General features: G+C 35.3%; 2 protein-coding genes across 4 annotated transcripts; one reads left to right on the forward strand and one right to left on the reverse strand.

Annotated features, from left to right (window-relative positions):
- The first annotated feature begins 9,786 nt into the window (after positions 1-9,786).
- Positions 9,787-13,702, forward strand: LOC132282207 (protein KINESIN LIGHT CHAIN-RELATED 2). Of its 3 annotated transcripts, none has more exons than XM_059783818.1 (3): positions 9,787-10,128; positions 10,735-12,704; positions 13,129-13,702. In XM_059783818.1, the coding sequence occupies exons 2-3, from the start codon at positions 10,744-10,746 to the stop codon at positions 13,343-13,345; spliced, it is 2,178 nt and encodes a 725-aa protein (XP_059639801.1). In that variant the 5' UTR covers positions 9,787-10,128; positions 10,735-10,743; the 3' UTR covers positions 13,346-13,702. The 3 variants fall into 3 exon arrangements, with proteins under 3 accessions (XP_059639801.1, XP_059639800.1, XP_059639798.1); XM_059783817.1 differs by having other exon boundaries at positions 9,788-10,128; positions 10,693-12,704; XM_059783815.1 differs by having other exon boundaries at positions 9,788-10,128; positions 10,705-12,704.
- A 132-nt stretch (positions 13,703-13,834) lies between these two features.
- On the reverse strand, positions 13,835-16,418 carry LOC132282208 (GDSL esterase/lipase At3g27950). The gene is made up of 5 exons (XM_059783819.1): positions 16,074-16,418; positions 15,253-15,453; positions 14,892-15,064; positions 14,514-14,784; positions 13,835-14,368 (listed from the first exon to the last, which is right to left on the reverse strand). Exons 1-5 carry the CDS (start codon positions 16,333-16,335, stop codon positions 14,118-14,120), a joined length of 1,158 nt encoding a protein of 385 aa, XP_059639802.1. The 5' UTR covers positions 16,336-16,418; the 3' UTR covers positions 13,835-14,117.
- Between the last annotated feature and the right edge of the window lie 951 nt (positions 16,419-17,369).

Raw genomic sequence — 17,369 nt, forward strand, 5'->3', positions numbered from 1 at the left:
AATATATATAAGTCTAGTAGTGAATGAGAAATGTGAATATATATAGATGCCCAAGAAGAGAATACTAAGAGAGGACTTGAAGAAGAATGTGAGGATGGTAAGGTATTTATAATAGTAGGAGGTAGAGAAAACTTTCTACAACTTGAGCTGAAGGATTGATTCCTCAAGGCCATTACCATACTTGAGTTTTGTCTCTTTTCTCTCCTCAATACTTTCTATGTGTATAGTGTGTATGACTTCCTAACACCCACGCAAAAAATAAATAAAATAAAAAATAAATATTCTTGGTAATCCAGATGCTATGGGCCCACTTTCGACAAGAATATTTTTCTTGTTACGATGGACCTCCCTCTCATTTTAAAGGTTTCTGCTCAGGTGAGTGTTTTCCAGTAAAGATGGGGATTGCCAACTTTCTATGTCTTTCTCTTGATGACATGACATAATCCTAATATATATCCTTGATTATACAGTATATAGAGTGTAGATCCACAATATAAATATATGCCTTTGAACTTACCGAATATATATATATATATGCCTTTGCTATCTGTTTAGCAGTCATGAATAGGTCTAATAGATAGACCTCGAGTTTCTATTATTATTATATTTTGTTAAATATATTCCAATATTACATACACCACTTGGAGGATAAAAAGCAGTATTGTGCATGGTGCAGGCAGCTCCACAGATAATATATAAATGTGAAAGAGCCGCTGTTTTTATGATATTAAAAGGTTCAAACTCTTGTAATTAATTAGATGATTGAGGTTTAATCTTATGAACCCACGGGCAAACCAAATTATCTCGTTCTGCAGATGAGGTATGCATTTCAAGCTGAACAGATTTTCTTTCTTTAGGCTTTTTTTTTTTCGCATAAGTCTAAATTGAGTCCATTAGGTGACGTGTAAAATAATTTGTCCAAAGTTGATGAATAGATTATTTTTATTAAGTTTTAATATATATATTTTTTTATATTTTACTACAATCAATTATTAAAAAATAAAAATATATATATTTTGTAAAAAAAATTGACAACCAAATAAACAAAACTTTAATATCAAGAGAGTCATCTCTCCATATTTCATTATAAAATTGAGACTTATTAAATAAATTTTTTAATTTATCAGATATTTCAAAGAAAATAAAAATCAATTATGTAGTCAAATAATAGACCCTGTTGATGGCATTACGTATTCACGTGTATATATTAGTATTAGTGTTAGTTACTTGTGTGTGTGTGTGTGTTCATCCTTCACACGGACACATAGATGAGGGGATTGTTGGGTCACCTGGATGGCCGGTTTGTTGGGTCGATTTGGCACCGACGGAGGAATTGTGCATTGTCGGTCTTTGTGGTCGTTGATGGTGTTGTCGGCAGGGACGGAGCCAGGAATTTGTTTCAGGGGGCGTCATATTAAAGATGATAAATTATATTTTTTTCAAGCGAAAAGTGATGCAAGACAATAAATTAAAAAATAAAACTGTAATAATGGTGGAATAATAGCATTTAATAATTTGAAAAATAATTATTTTTTAAAAATAAGAACATAAAAATACTGACCTTAAGACAACAAATTTAATTACCAAACTTTGAAGAAGAAGAAAAAAAAAAAAATGTTTGAATAAAGGAATGCAAATTTTTTTTAAAGAGAATATAAAGAAGAAGAAGAGGATGAGGAGTAATAATGAAAAGAAAGGAAAAATTAAAGATATTTTTTAAAAATAATTATTTTAGTGGGTATTTTTGTAAAATTTTATAAATTATAGGCCTATTTAGAATAAAAATTAATTGGCCCAAGGGTAAATAATTATTTCAGGGGGTATTTTTTAATTTTTTTATAAATTATTGGCCTATGTGTAATAAAAATTAATGGCCATTTTCTTAAAAAAAATTATTTCAGGGGAGGCTTTTTGAAAACTTTTATAAATTTTAGGGCCATTTTGTAATTAAAACTAATGGCCCAACATGGGCCCCCCTGGGCCTATACTGGCTCCGCCCCTGGTTGTCGGCTCGCTTGGTGACGTCCTGGGTGCTGTCACGAAACTTTCTAGTGGACGTTGTCGGATGGCTGGTGGTGGGTCATGTGCAAGTGATTATTTTAATTTACATTCCGCTGTCATCTCCTGATATTATGCTGGGTAAGCTCCTGCTAGGTTGTCGGCGTTGTGAGGTGAATTATGGTCTGGTTGCTGGGAGTCGGGGATGGCGCTATGTGATAGTTCCGGAGTGGAACTTGTCGATGTGGTGGGTTCTCCGCCTGGGGTTAGCGCTGACTACTCGGCTTGTTGCCGCCTATGATGGCTGTTGCGTTGTGCTCGGCGGTTCATCCGTGGTGACGTCATGGCTGATGTGTAGGCTAGGTACTCTTCACAGTTTCATTTTCTTTGTGGTGGGCTAGGTCTTCAAGTAATTGGACTCTTTGCGTGTGGCGGTACAATTTCATTTTCCCCGAGGCCTCTGTTTTCATGTTTATCTCATGATGTCCGGCCTGATGTTTACTTGCTATGGGACCATTTTATTGACGCTACTCATGCTTTGTTTAAGTCGGTGTTGCACGTATGTTTCCGAGGTCTGTTTTATAATGAGTTGCAGCCTTCTCTTCTCCCCGGTGGCTTGATGTGTATGAATACTTTGAAATTTTGTGTATGGCAGTGCCTCTTTGTCTCTAGGAGGTTGTGTTGTGTATGAAGGTGTATCTTTCTTTGTTTGTGATGCTGATTTTTCATGTAACTGACATTTTCTTGGTTTGTCAAGTCTGTGATCTTGACTATAAGAGGTGTTAGTTAGGTTTGGTTGGTTAAATGATTGTTGATGTTAAATGTATCTCTAATTTTATGTCTTTGGTAGGTGTTCTTGTACGTAGATGTGATTTTTTTTCTTGTCAGGGTAAAATAATAATAATAATAAATGAGGGGATTCCACTTTTGAAATGTGACGAAGGTCACCAAGACTATCTTTTTGTCTATTGTGGGACCCAACATATATACTGTTGCTTTGAAGATACCCAGTAATAAAGATGCGCTTATGTTCTGCTGGTCCACCATTCTATCACTTTCTACTTCGAATGTCAAAGCCTTGAGTAAAATTGACCAAAGCGTATCTTGTATCCATACCTTCACGTTGTGAATTTGATTGGCACATGACTATCGATTCTAGTTTCTTAAATTATACCACCCTTTATCTAATATTCCAAGTAATTAATATTTTTGCCAAATACAATTATAAATTTTCATTTAAAATCCTTTTAAAACTTAATTAAAAACATTTGATCCATAAATTGGTGACATGACAAGTGTTGGAGACGAAAAATAAATATAATAAGATACAAATATATACACACGCGCCCAAAAGGAAGAGATGGATTGAAAATTCTTTTAATTGTAAATCATGCCTATCTCAACAGATACTTAAAAATCTAAATTATATTTTCAACACGTTATTTAAAAAATTTCAACACTTCATGTTTTCATTTTTGCACATGGTGCTTTTTGCACACTGTTGCTTTTAATTTTTAGATTTGTGTCTTGAACAATAATTTTATAGATTAATTATCCAAAAATAAATATTAATTTTATAGATTTTGACACTTCCCCTTTGCCATCATCTTTCCGTTCCTTAAACTAGCTGTCATTTCTTTCGCAATTTTACATAACAATTCGAATATATATTCAGGTTCTTCTTCATCATTCCTGTATCTCTGACTTTTTCATAAGTGTTTGTCCAATTTTATTTATTTATTATTCTTTGGTGGTATTTGTCAAATTCGAATTTCTACTTTCGGCGAATAAAGTACTAGTTAACTTTAAAGGTTCTTGTCTCGCATCATACAAGAATTTTCAACACGCTCAAGTAATTAAAAAATATTCAACACTCCATGTTTTCATTTTTGCACATGGTGCTTTTCCTCCACTTTCTTTTTTGCACACTGATGCTTTTATTTTTATCTTGAACAATAATCTTATAGATTACTTATCCAAAAATAAATATTAATTTTATAGATTTTGACACTTCCCCTTTGCCATCATCTTTCCATTCCTTAAACTAGCTGCCGTTTCTTTCACAATCTTGCATGACAATTCGAATATATATCCAGGTTCTTCTTCTTCGTTCATGCATCTTTGACTTTTTTCTAAGTTTTTGTCCGATTTTATTTATTCATTACTCTTTGGTGGTATTCGTCAAATTCAAATTTCTACTTTCGGCAAAGTGCTAGTTAACTTTAAAGGTTCTTGTCTCACATCAGATATCGTATTTAAATGAAAAATGTCTTAAACTTAAAAGAGTGAGCAGATAATTTCCACGTGAGAGTTTAAACTTTTGAATCAGATGACCAACTTATTACAATCTTGACCATCACTCAACTGGATTGTGTTTGATTCGAATTGTTACTGGGTCGTTGAACTTATACCGGCGGGTCATATTTTGGTAACTTTCTATTTGCTGAAGAGTGATGGGTTCACATTTCATTTAGACGGACTCGACAACTCGGGGAATTTTGCTTCCTTGTAACTAGGGGAACCTCGTCTTTGCTTTGGACAAACAGAAAAATATATATATATATATATATATATACATATATATATATATGTATGTATGTATAATCTTATATAGAGAGAGAGAGGGGCTGAGAAGGGGGAGGAGACTTGAGAGGACCATTGGGTGTCGATTAATGAATATACGAAGGATACTAAGTTGAGAGTCAAATATCGGGAGAAATGAAACCACTAAGCAATACTTTTCCCCACATCACAATTGGAGCATACCCTGAAAGAAAAGAAAGGAAAAGGAAAGGGCATTTGATTCTTAAAACCCCCAGCCAATCGGTCAAAAAGCAATTCTATTTACACCAACTTGCACTGGTGGGACCTATTCAAACTTACCCACCCCTCCCTGAAATGCATGCACCTTCACGATTCCATGATTCTTCAGTCACCGTACTAAATTGTTCGATTAAATTCTCAGCAAAATTTGCTCTTTAATCAAGTTATCACAGTAATTAATTAAGCTTAGATGTATGTTAATTAACTTATTATACTCCGTATATGCTTAATTAACACCACATCCACATGTGCTCCAGTTCTTGCCCAACATTGCGGCTTACTTAAATGCAAATTAATTACGTAATGACATGAGCCTACATGAATAAAGGCTGTTACCCAGTCTTCATCCAAGCTAGGTGTGTGCTGATGGAGAAAAACTTGACAGTTTATTAATTTATAGGCTAAATTGCACTGACACCTCTAAGTGTGGTAAATTGAACAAAGATACATTTAACCATTATAAAAGTATACACTTACTCTTTGATTTTTGAATTGACCCATGTGAATCGTTAACTTACTTTTATAATCTCTTATTAACTGACCAAAATGACTCTCAAGAATGAAAAAACAAATAAAAGCCATCAGCACCTCTATCTTTGTTAAGATTCGAAATTGGTTGTGGGTGTGATGGGGTGGTTGTAGATAGTGGTGGTGGGTCGAAATTGGTTATGGGTGTGATGGGGGTGGTGGTGGGCAATCATCCTTGCCTACTTCGTCATTCCGAAATTGGTTGTAGGTGGTGTGATGTGGGTGGCGACTAGGGGTGACAATTCATGTTTGTGGGTCATAAATCATAATCATGTTGTGTCGATATAAGGATATTTTACTAAATAGATAAATCCAAACACGACCTATTTAATAATCGTGTTAAGAATCTTTAACACTAACCTGACCTGTTTATTAAACAGGTTAACGTATTAAGTCATTTAATGATCTGTTAAAACGACTTAAATATTCAAAATATGAAGAAAAATCATATGGTGTAGTCAAGGTTTTTTTTAAAACGACTTAACTGTCCATAGTAATTGGATTTAAACAGTTAACATATTACATAAGTTATATTCATGTTTATGACATGTTGAGTTAAACGGGTATAAACAGATTATACGTGTTGAATCCTATCAACCTTGACCCGACACGGTTAAGTAAACGAGTTAATCGTGTCAACCCGTTTATGACCTGAACCCGTTTAAATTCAACCTGAACTCACTAATCTCGTGTCGTAATTTGTCACCCTTAATGGTGGCAGGTGAAATTGGTTGCGGGTGTGATGGGTGGTGGCGGGTTCATTTGGAGGTGGTTGTGGGGTGGTGGTGTTGGGTTGAAATTGGTTGTGGGTGTAATGGGATGGTGGCATGTGTGTGTAAGAAAGGAAAGAGGCCTAATTTGGGAGTGGTTGTCGCCCTGGTTGTGGACGATGCGTTGCTGGTGGGCAAAAAGTGTGGTGTATATTGACTGAGGATGGTTTGGTCATTTTAGGTGAGGTGATATTTTATTATGGACATATTAGATATTTTATTGTCATTATTTAAAAAGTGCCTAAATTTTAATTAGTTATTTTTAATCCAAACTTGAAGGATGTCGATATAATTTACACTAATTCATAACATAACACTAGTCTATATATAGTCGAAGTTTTGTGAAGGCATGTCTCCCTATTAAACCGGGATGGAGTAACTAATATATGTGAAATCAGTAATTCTTTGTTATTTGAACATGGTCATCTCTAAAGATATAATTTCAAAGTGCTAAATGTATACCTAAAATTCATCCCTTCTGATATTCTCATGTATCAAGAAAAACCATCACAATTTCATATGCTGCAAATGGTTGGTGTTTTTTTTTATTTTTTATTTTACATCATTTGGTTGGATGCAAAGTTGCAAACACTCCACAATAACGCTGTGATGATTAGTAGTGTAGTGGTCTATCAATTGCATTTTTTCTTAATAAACTGCTCAATTCCCTTTTCTAGATCCATCTTCACAGACGAGAAAGAGTGGGGATAAGGAAAAAAATACGAACAGTAAATATGTTTGACTCCTTTCCTCTGATAGGAATTTTTTTTTTATTTTTTTGTAGCATTGATACTTTAGTTCACTTGGTCGTGCATATATGGGTGTGTGTGTATATATATATCACGAGGCCATCATTGCACATTGCTCACAATGTCAGCCTTTAACTTTGTTCTCCTTCAATTATTTTTCACTCACATTTTTTTTTTAGTCAAACGGGGAAAGAAAGGAAGGAACCTTTTCCGACACAAAAGATATGACCTTTCCCTGCCAAAAGATCCAGCTGAGAATTATTATGTATGGGGACTATATCATTCCCGTCAATTATAACCAAATAATTTTTTAAAAATTGTGATTAATCGGGATTATATAATCTCAAATTATATAATAATTTTATAAAAATCTTACATGGTGATGGAACCAAACACACTCTATAGAAATCAAATTTATATATATTATCTAGTAAATCCTAAGAACTTCTCTAGTTTCTAGTTACAATCTTCTTCTTCCTCCTTTTCATTTTTATTCTTTTGGTTCTTTGCACTGAACCTAAGAAACAGATAAGGGTCATTTTTTTTTTTTTTTTCGCCATACTCGATTTGACAATTTAGAACACTCCACGTCAACTTATTAACATTTATTTTAAAATTTTCTGGTTTCGACTATAATTTTGGGTGGGAGTTGTCACTGTGTATTAAAATAATAGACTTGTCTCCTATTATTAATGATACAAGATTAAAAATATTGTAATACAAGACTAAAAATTACAATATTTTTGTAACATGCAAGACGAAGTCTAATATGCATCACTAAATGAAGAAGACTTGACACTAAAAGATTTTAGTCATGTCACTTTTGTTGCAGCTGTCTAAGATAAGAACTTATTAAAAGAGAAGTGAATTTATAAAATATAAAAATAAAAGTTGGTGGTGTATCATTTATAGATTCCTTTTCATGGAATTAGCAGGCCACCTACTCTCAAAAGGAACATTTGATTGATCCATGGCGCTCAACTTAATTATATGATCAGGATTAAACCCTTGCCCTTGTTAATTATTTTGAACACTAAGGATGACAATAGAGAGTATTTTTTTTTTTTTTTTTTTTTATCAAAGTAAGAAGGGTTAGAAGTTAAATTAATAGATGTAGAGAGCTTCAAAATTCACCGAAAGTACTAACCCACAGAATTATCGAGGCATCTGTAACAACAGAGAGTATTGAAACATATGAAGACTTTTTATTCAATTATTTTCTAGACTTCTTCTTTGAGGAGCAAAAGCTAATACTGCTGATCACTTGGACCTTTTGATTTCTCAATCAAAATAATTTATGTCTCGAGTTTAATTAGAGGTTGATGATGTCCAGGACTTATCCTTGCTTTGTCATGAAAGAAGAAATAATAAAGCGAAAAAAAGAAAAAAGAAAAAAAGAATTGAAATAGATTGAGGCTGAATCATGAGTTGAAAACTTTTGTGAGGACGGTCTGGGACCATTGGCGCACTCACCTAAAAAATTCCCAAGCATAGGGCCCTAACCAGCAACCAGGGGTTGGTTACACCGTCAGAATATAGTGTGGTTATGATAATGTTGATAATAATAATCAATTCAGACATGAGTTTGGTTTCAGTTACAGCTTAAATCTAAATGTTTCTAATTCTTAAATATCTTAATCCTTTAAATTTTGCTGTTACATAGAATCTTCATCTTCAATAAATATAGAAAAGACTCCTTTTCGTCTACTATATATATCAATAATTATAGCCTTTATATAGTATTTTTGGCATCCTCCAATCATTTGGTTTTCAATTGTTCATTTTCTTAACATGGTACATAATGGAGTTGGATGCACCTACATATTAAACATATAATACCTCTTTTTTTTTTTTTTTGGGGCAATTAGGAAGCATCAAATCATTGATAAAATATATTTTAAAGTAAAATATTCCAATTGGTTTGATATTAATGTAATGCATAATGCTAACAAATTACATTTCTATGTCAAGATTAGTGCAGTGACTCCAATGCTAGTAAATTTCAACTTCCTCATGTAGACTTCATTTGATTTGAAGGAATTTAAATGTATGGAACCATAATTTAATTTTAAACTTAGCGATTTCAATATATCTTTCAGAATTCTAATCTAAAATAATAAGGAGGACAAAAGATAGAACAAGTTTAATTTTAAATTTAGCAATTTAAATATATCTCTATATTTAACGATGTCCACAACTCTAAATTTAAATTTAATTTTAAATCTAGCGATCTAAATATATCTCTCATAATTCTAATCTAACATCACTTTTAGAGTCTTAGACTTTAGTATGGTCCTACTTCATTAGCTAGTCCTTTTATTTAAATTGAATCATTTGTTTCAAATTTATTCATTTTAATCAAACTATTAGGAACTCATTCGTTAAACCAATATCTCATAAATCCAAGATGTGAAAGAGTATCTTCATCAGTCTTTTTTTTTTTTTTTTGTCTTTTATTTACCAAAAATAATAATTTTTAAAAAAAACTTACCGAAAAAAAAAAAAATATATATATATATATATATATATATATATATATATATATATTAACGGGGTGAGGCTGTGGGCCTAAGGTTTTTATTTGGGCCTACAACCAGGAAAGCTACTGGGTCCTCTGCTCTCAACATTAAAAATAGCTGGACTGTCCAAATATGGAGCCCCACGTATCCCCATCAGATCCAGTTCAGATGGTCTATCTGCCTTGAGAGTGGACGACCAACTGACGAACTGCGCCATTAACGAAACCCAAGTAACAACCAATATAATAACGCCACGTAACAAAAAGACTGGTCCCACTTAAAGAAGCACCTAACTATGCTGCCATGTGGAAGCAAGTGATTGAATCATCAGGATCTCTCAGTGACAGTGCTGTCACGTAAACACTCGGTGTGTTTCCGCGTTGAAAAGCCGTTAATCGCGCCAACTCTCTCAATGCCAACAAAAAAAATAGCAGAATCGGCGGTTGTAGGCGGTGGCGTTGGCGGTGGGAGAGAAGTCGCCTTCATTTTTGCTTCAACATTTAACATCTCTGCAACCCCACAAAAATACATATACATATATGTATTTATTTATTTATCGTTTCAATTATTTGATTCCCAATTACCCATTTTGTCCTATTTAACATCCTAAACTCATTTCTTTGCATATCAAATTATCAACTTATATACATATATATATATATACCCGTCTTCTGTTTCTATATATTCATAAATCCAGATAACATAATACCTTCATCTTCGCTTTCTTGGTGGATTTCTAAGGTACGGTCTCTATTTTCATCCATTGATTTATTGTTTCCTGACAATTTTTTGGTTTTTGTTTATAATGATTTCTTTCTACAATTATTGTTGAATTTTTGTAAGTAGTTGTTCAAATTCTGTTACTCCCAATTTATGTTGTTTGGTTTTTGAATTGTTGGTTTCTGTTTTAGTAATTTGTTGAGATATGTGGGTAAACGAATTGAAATCCATTCTGTTTTCTGTTTGTTCTTTGATTTATTATTGTATAAAAACTTCATTGAAGACAAATTTTACAATCTAAAGATCAAAGGTTTATTCATTGAACATATTCTTAGGCTTAATTTACCGGGAAAAAAAAAATATAATAAAAAATATCTCTTAAACATTTCATTCTTGCTCTGAATTGAAATTGGAACTTTTGGCTATAATGCAAAATTCTGGAAACATTTTTTTTTTCTTTCTGAAAATGAGCAGTTTGTGTCACTATTTATGCATTATTTTTTGCATTTTGCTACATAACACTGATGAAATATTGATTCTGTGCAAACTTTTTATAAGAATGGATTGTTTTTCATTTATTTATAGACATTTTTGCAGCAATTGTAGTGTTCTTGTTCATTCATACAGAGCGTGTGTATGCCTGAATTCATCATGGAAGGACAAAGTGAAGATAGCAATGGAAAAGAGACCAATGGACACTGTGTCCCTTACAAGGAAAATTTCAGTGTGAGGTCTCCAAGAAGTACATTGAGTACACGCAGTCCTGAAAGTGACTCCATTGACCTAGCTATAGATGGGGCTGTTGACACCTCTATCGAGCAGCTATATCACAATGTCTGTGATATGCAGAGCTCTGATCATTCCCCATCAAGGAATAGCTTTCTGTCATATGGTGAGGAGTCAAGGATTGATTCTGAATTGCGCTATCTTGCTGGAGGAAATTATGGGGAATTTGAGATAATGAAAGACTCAGGGATTGAGAGCAAAGATGGTGCTACTAAGAAAGAAAATGGATCAAAAGAGAAAAACTCTCAATTTCCAAATTCCAAGTCTCTTTCTTCTACACATTCAAAGAGGCTCTCTCACTTGAAATCAGAATCCGAGGCATCCTCAAAATTGAATACAAGAAGCAAATCCTTGAATGAAAGACCTCCTACTGGTAAGCGGAATGGGAAAAGTTCAAGAAAAATAAATGCAATTTTTTCCATGAAGAATGAAAGGAATTTTAGTTTAGGAGGGGAAAAGTTGCAGAATGTGACTGAGGATCCTATGGAGGAAGGTTACCTTGGACCCTATTTACTTAAGAAGGCAAGGAACCTGGTTTCATCAGGGGATAATCCTCAGAAGGCTCTCGAGTTGGCTCTTCGTTCAATGAAATCATTTGAGAGATGTGGAAATGGGAAGCCCAATTTAGAGCTAGTCATGTGTTTGCATGTTATAGCAGCACTCTACTGTAGCTTAGGCCAACACAGTGATGCAATTCCAATTCTTGAGCACTCGATAGAAATTCCAGTGATGGATGAAGGCCAAAATCATGCACTAGCTAAGTTTGCTGGGTGTATGCAGTTAGGTGATACATATGCAATGCTCGGCCAGATTGAGAATTCATTATTGTGTTACACCGCAGGACTAGAGATCCAAAGACAAGTTCTCGGAGAAAAGGACAGCCGATTAGGTGAGACTTGCAGATATGTGGCTGAGGCTCATATTCAGGCATTGCAATTTGACGAGGCTGAAAAGCTTTGTCAGATGGCACTTGAAATTCATAGAGAGAATAGTTCACCTGCTTCACCTGAAGAAGCTGCAGATAGGAGACTTATGGGACTTATCTGTGACTCCAAGGGAGACTATGAATCTGCTCTTGAGCATTATGTTTTAGCAAGCATGGCCATGGCTATGAATGGTCAGGAAATAGATGTGGCTTCCATTGATTGCAGCATTGGTGATGCATATTTATCTTTGGCTCGGTATGATGAGGCTGTTTTTGCTTATCAGAAAGCACTCACTGCCTTCAAGTCAACCAAAGGAGAAAATCATCCATCCGTTGCTTCAGTCTTCGTACGTTTGGCTGATTTGTACAACAAGACTGGAAAATATAGGGAATCCAAATCTTACTGTGAAAACGCACTTCGTATTTATGCAAAGCCCATTCCAGGGAGTCCCCCAGAAGAGATTGCCAGTGGTCTAATTGACATTTCTGCTATCTATGAATCTATGGATGAACAGGAGCAAGCACTCGAGTTACTTCAGAAGGCTTTAAAGATGTATGGCAATGCCCCAGGCCAGCAAAGCACAATTGCCGGAATTGAAGCTCAAATGGGGGTCTTGTATTATATGATGGGGAGTTATGCTGATTCTTACAACTCCTTCAAAAATGCCATTTCAAAGTTTCGGGTAATTGGAGAGAAGAAATCTGCACTCTTTGCAATTGCTCTAAACCAAATGGGACTTGCTTGTGTGCAGCTTTACGCCATCAACGAGGCTGCTGATCTGTTTGAAGAAGCAAGGAGTATTTTGGAAGCTGAACATGGACCGTATCACCCTGATACACTAGGGGTTTATAGCAATCTTGCAGGCACTTATGATGCAATGGGCAGGTATCTACTCTCTTTTGTTTCATCTTAGCAGCATTTTTTATTGATTGCATCTTTGCAGCACTACATATGCTTTAAGCCTTTAACCAGGTCTTGCTCTTGTTTTGAGTTGTTTACTTACACGGTGAGGATACTACGTGCTGTGTTGTGACCCTATTTGAGCATTAAGTAGTTGTTTATGATACTGATGTAGTCTGTCCCCATTGAGTATATTGAAGGTATCATTCGCTGCGAAACCATTCATCTGGTTGATTATTATTATTTTTTTCTTATTCTGGATTATTTTTTAGTATAAAGAAGCCTGAAGTTTTTTTGCATTTCTTTCTAAGTAAAAGGAGCCTAAAAATGCTAAAACTTTGAAGAATTTATACATTGGTTAACTGCACATTGGATGATTTTTAGCCTTGTTTGTTTCATCTGTATGCAGATCAGCTGATGCAATTGAAATACTGGAATATGTTGTCGGGATGAGAGAGAATACGCTTGGAACAGCAAACCCTGATGTTGATGATGAGAAGCGGAGATTGGGCGAGTTATTAAAAGAAGCAGGCAGGGTTCGAAACAGGGAATCCAGATCTCTGGAGACCCTCCTTGACACCAACAACTCTCATACCATTGTAAAAGATGGCATTGAGGTACTATGATGCCTGTGATGTATTATTTTTACTTGAATGTACATGTCTCAGAGAATATATTAGATGGTCACTTTGAGAATTGGAAAAATAAAAGTTTCAACAGCAAGGCGAGAATTTTGGTTCCAACTGTCAATTTTATTTTCTTCGGGATCAAGGGAAGAGATTAAATGTCGCTGTCTTTAATTGTTTAAGCAGTTGATGGAATTCCTTGTCAATTTGCTGTTTGTAATATCTTCTAGCTTAATAAAGAAATGGTGAGATTTCATTTTCCCTTGATGTAATTCCTTTTCTCAACTTGCCTGTTGAATACTATTTTGTGTTATAAAGAAATGGTGGGTTTTCATTTTCCTTTGCTGTTGCACCAAACTGACTATTAGAGAACAACTGCAATTCTCTCATGCATCAGTGAGATGCTGACCAGTCTTTTTTTGCTGTCTTTATCATTTGATGTAAATTAGGAGTTGTTTGGGCACAAGATTTCTAAATTTAAGCCAAATGAGAGAGAATATAGTAGTAACCATTTTGAGCAATCTGTCTTTTCTGAAATACAAATCTTTTAGTAATTACCAGCTAACTAAATTTAGATAATAAAAAACAGCTTGTAACATCATGATATATAGCGTCAAAAACTTATAAGATAATTCTGGGAAAATGTCTCTTATTTTGCATAAAAAGCATAGAATAAATAAAAGAGTACATAATGCAGGCCAAAATCCACCAATATTTATAACATCACTAACCGATACAGATAACATTAGGCAGCTGAACGGTGGTGGTTGATTCATAGCATCATGGAACTATGACAAGCCTTTGAAATTGAAACAGGGGGCTCAGACAGGGTACCATTGAGAATGATGTTTGCAACCAATCGATTGGCTGCCTCAGAGTAGTGTATGCCGTCCCAGCTTATGTGGCTTGATGGATTATTGCATGGATTACCATATGTTGTTCCATTCACTATTGCTGTCTTACCACAATTTATGTGATAACCATAATAACTGCCACAACAGAACTTCAATGGATCATCAAATCCTGCCATCACAAAGCCAAAACAATTAGGGTTTGCAGTCTCTAATGGACAAAAATCATGTAACAAGTTATTTTAAGTGCGCTCAACTGTCATACTGACTGATTGTAGTTGAGCTTCGTGTCCAACATTCTTCATTAGTAAGTTTACCTTGATTCATCGCGTTGCTAATTACTGCATATTTAGCAGAATACACATCAACATATGTGAATTTTGCACTTGGGAGCTGTGCCCTTAGCTGGGACACCCTGTCCTTTAGCTGCCTGTTGAACTCCTGAGCCACCCCATTATGAGGCTTCACGCATCCATTTTGGTCCAAATTACCAGACTTTTGTTGGTAATATATATTGCTGTATGGCAAGCAGCCAATTGGGCCAGTGTTATGTACCCAGAAGACTCTCGCCCCTTCTTTGTATAGTTGCTGAAACATCATTGATTGTGACACACATTAGTTTTGATCCTCATTTGATAAAAGATGGGACTTGAAATTTGTATCCTACATCATGTTCAAAAAGTAGTGTTGTTTACATTCACAGCTTGTGAGAACTTGTCGAGGATATCAGGAATGGAAGCTAGGACTAGTTCCTCATTTGTATGTTGAAAACCATAGGCAAGATCGTTCTGTCCAATGTCAAATGTGTACAGAGCCTTTGAGAAGTCCTGGGGCCTTGGAAGACTGCTTTTAAACGGCGGGGTTCTCCCTGAATGAAAGCAAATTAATCACATGTTCATATCCTCTACATTTTAGCAATCCTAGAATGTGCCGGCCTTAATTAATCCTTTTGAAAGAAACTTGTTTCAATCACATTTCAAAGGATATGACTTGATGATCAATTCCAATCACATGCCATGTGTGAGCTTAAAAAGGAAGCAGAGAGGAATAACTCACTGTTGTCACTGAGTTTCTTATAGAGGGCAGTGGTGCGTGACTTGAATTGTATGAACTGAGAGATTTGATAGTCTAGGTGGAAAGGGCTATAGCCGCCTGGACGGATGGATGAACCTCCTGTTGCAAAATTTGCACCGTGCCTGAAATTCGTACCAATTGAGTCCAGATAGGCACTCAAGTATGGCAACCCCAAATTCTCAGCTGCACTGGATGGTGAAATCAATTAGAAATATGAAATGCGGATATGTAGTATTCAAACTCGCTCACAACAATGATGTACAAGTTGCTGTGGCAGTCAAATGGGGTGGTAGCAATATCAGTTTGGATGTTGGCACCTCAAGGGTATATTCGTAATTTACTCTCAAGGATGTCAAATCCCAAAGAATTTCAGTTTTGGTATATTCGTATATTTGTAGACAAGAGGGCTGGACACTGTTTTTATGGATACTTGAAATCAATCAATGTGAAGGCGAGGAAGCATCACTGGGCATCGAACCGACACTTTATTTAATAATTAAACACTAGACTAATTATAAGGTCTAAATTTAGCAGACTTAAGTCTAATAGCAGTCACTTTCGTTTGTAGTAATTCACTAATCACAACACTTGCCATAGCCTGATAATACAGACGGTAAAATAAACACCAAGGACTAAAACTCTATTTTACAACTCACAATGGGGTGGCCACTGCACCACCATTAGGAGTGTAGTAGTGTAAACTCCTCCAATCTCAAAGCAAAACTGTAATAATAAGCATGGTGAAATTAAGACGGAGTAAATATACTGAAGTGTAGAATGATATATATGATTAGGGCACTGACCTATGAAATCTATGATGAGACGACCATCACAAGCCCTTCCAGAGGGCTTGCCAAAGAAGGTTTCACCATTGGGCGGAGGCAGCTCATCAAAGGCCGCTGATCGACCCCCAGTGTCCGAATTTGAGTCTCCAAAGTTGTATATTGCCGGGAAACCACAGCTGCTTGAACCGCCGCCGCCGCCGCCACTGATTACTCCACCAGCCAATCCAAAAACCAACAACCCACATACCCAAATTATCATACTTATCCTCTCCATGGCCATGCTTAGCACTTGACCAACACTCTTATGACCAGTTACATGTACAAACACATGCAAGTGTGAAATAAGTGTGGTCTGTGAAGTGTGAATGGGTATGCATCGAGTGGGTCCCAGAGACTGATCACGTGAAACGGTAGGATCCAAATACAAGAGTCGTCATCGATCTGCCTTTTTCTCAGAGGATTTTTAAACACAAACTTTGGGTCATTATTATCTAGGCATCTAGCCAAGGACGGCTGCGCTACTGCACGCGCTGTTACGTCAACGGTCTGGTTCGGGGTGGACCATTCATTTCTCAAATTCATTCTGATAATAAAAATGGACAATAGTTAGCTTATGACCGGTAAGAATTTATAATATGCTCCTTATTAACGTGAATTAATAATAAATTAACATATATTATTTTAATAATCAAATCATAAATAATAATTAAATCACTATCTCTGATTTGGTAAGTAAATATCTATCTACTTATCGTCATTGATCGTTATAAATCCTCACTAATGCCGTCATCAGTGGTTAAATTGATTCCTAAACTTAACCCTTTCACTATAATTAGTTTAGCCTTACACTTACGTGATCTAGTTCACCACAATGTGATGGGTCCCACATATTTGTGAGTGGGCCAGACGACATCAATCTTTGAATTGTCTCATGCTTGGAAATTTGATTAATATGGAGGCCACCCAAAGAGTAAAGCTTTTACAAAAAAAGATTTAATGCTGTGTTTTCTCAATTCTAAAAGGAAAGGGAAAATAGAACTCCAGTGAACAGACTGAAGCGTGAAGCAACAATGCGTAGGCGTGAAAGAAGGAAAAATAGTAGCGGAGAGACTGAAGTGTGAACTAGAAGTGTGTAAGCATGAAATGGATAGCAAATAAATGAAATGATAGTTTATGATAATCTTGTTGGAGTCCTTAGGAAGGAAAAGAAAGCAAGAAATAATGGTACCTGAGAAGTGAGACCTCAAAAATAAAGAAAGAAAGAAATAAATAAATTATACTTTCTCATATTAGATACTTTGGAAATACTGGTGT

Source organism: Cornus florida, unplaced genomic scaffold (assembly GCF_030987335.1).
Source record: "Cornus florida cultivar Cherokee Brave unplaced genomic scaffold, ASM3098733v1 CherokeeBrave_3.0.0_Hap2_Chr11, whole genome shotgun sequence".
In the NCBI taxonomy this organism is placed as follows: domain Eukaryota; kingdom Viridiplantae; phylum Streptophyta; class Magnoliopsida; order Cornales; family Cornaceae; genus Cornus; species Cornus florida.

Coding starts and splice junctions, on each gene's coding strand:
- LOC132282207 (XM_059783818.1), top strand. CDS start 10,744: ATGCCTGAATTCATCATGGAAGGACAAAGTGAAGATAGCAATGGAAAA. Junction 12,705..13,128: donor ACTTATGATGCAATGGGCAG/GTATCTACTCTC, acceptor ATCTGTATGCAG/ATCAGCTGATGCAATTGAAA.
- LOC132282208 (XM_059783819.1), bottom strand. CDS start 16,335: ATGGCCATGGAGAGGATAAGTATGATAATTTGGGTATGTGGGTTGTTG. Junction 15,454..16,073: donor TCTCATCATAGATTTCATAG/GTCAGTGCCCTA, acceptor CATCCAGTGCAG/CTGAGAATTTGGGGTTGCCA. Junction 15,065..15,252: donor TAAGAAACTCAGTGACAACA/GTGAGTTATTCC, acceptor GCTTTCATTCAG/GGAGAACCCCGCCGTTTAAA.